Source organism: Eimeria acervulina, genomic scaffold (assembly GCF_000499425.1).
Source record: "Eimeria acervulina Houghton genomic scaffold, Eah_scaff2502, whole genome shotgun sequence".
Lineage (NCBI taxonomy): Eukaryota > Apicomplexa > Conoidasida > Eucoccidiorida > Eimeriidae > Eimeria > Eimeria acervulina.
In genome coordinates, this window is record NW_013549967.1 from 1,061 (window position 1) to 2,010 (window position 950).

At 57.4% G+C, this 950-nt stretch overlaps 1 protein-coding gene across 1 annotated transcript in view; it reads right to left on the minus strand.

Annotated features, from left to right (window-relative positions):
- Positions 1 to 789, minus strand: part of EAH_00066700 (hypothetical protein, conserved) — a gene marked incomplete at both ends in the record, with an annotated part of 1,266 nt that extends 477 nt beyond the window's left edge. The window contains 2 exons of the mRNA XM_013396307.1: positions 172 to 497; positions 661 to 789. Coding sequence (XP_013251761.1) covers positions 172 to 497; positions 661 to 789 — 455 coding nt within the window. The remainder of the gene's footprint in view (positions 1 to 171; positions 498 to 660) is intronic.
- Positions 790 to 950: the final 161 nt, after the last annotated feature.

Below are 950 nucleotides of genomic sequence, written 5' to 3' on the forward strand. Positions count from 1 at the left end.
GCAGCAATGGCAGCAGCGAAAGGAGTACAACCCAGGTAATACTAAACAGCAGCAGCACGAAGCCAAACAGCCTAGCACGGACACGCCCCAACCAACAACAACAAAGGCAGCAAGAGCTCCCTCAGCAACAAGCGCAGCAGCAGCAGCAGAAGGAGCAGCAGCAGAACGTACCCGCCCTGCTGCATCCTGGGGCTCTGCAGGGTGACCATTTTCGTGCGGCTGGCTTCTCTCTCGAAGTTGAGTTTAAATGTGAGCTGCTGCAGCTGCTGCCGGTAGCCGCACGGCGGCAGCGGCGGCGGTTTAGGCTTCTCTCTGGGTTTTGGTAGCAACTCTAGAAGAGATTCAACTCCCAGCAGCGAAGCCTTTTCCTTCGCTTTCTCTTCGTAGTAGTCGTTGTCCCACACCTGCACCAGAGTTAGCAGCACCAGCAGCAGGTTCAGCGCAGCTGAGTGCGTCCCGTGCTGCTGCAGAAGCAGCAACTGCTGTAGCGGAAACACCTGCAAATGGGGAGGTAAACTCAAGCAACAAGTATTGCTGGGAAAGCAGCAGCAAACGCTGCAGCACCTGCTGCAGAAATTGATACGCGCAACAGTACATCGGGCAACGGAAAACAAAAAAACAGCAGCAACGGCAGCTGCAGCAAGCATGAATGCAACCAACCACCAACACTCCCCAGAGCAGCCCCAACTGCCGACACCCGCTGCTGCTTCTCCTGCCGCTATTGCTGCTGCTGCTCCTCCCGCCGCTACTGCTGCTGCTGTTGCTGCTTCTGCTGCTTTCGCTGTGCATTTGGTTGGCGTCTCACCCTGCGTCCTAAGGTGTCCGTTGCCCTTTGGGGACCCAAGCGGTCAGGCTCTAGATTCTGACACGGGTGTTGCTGCGCCGTTGATGCTGCTTGACCTGCGGCAGCACTGCGGGAGCCCTATCCCCCCTTGATGACAGCCATACGC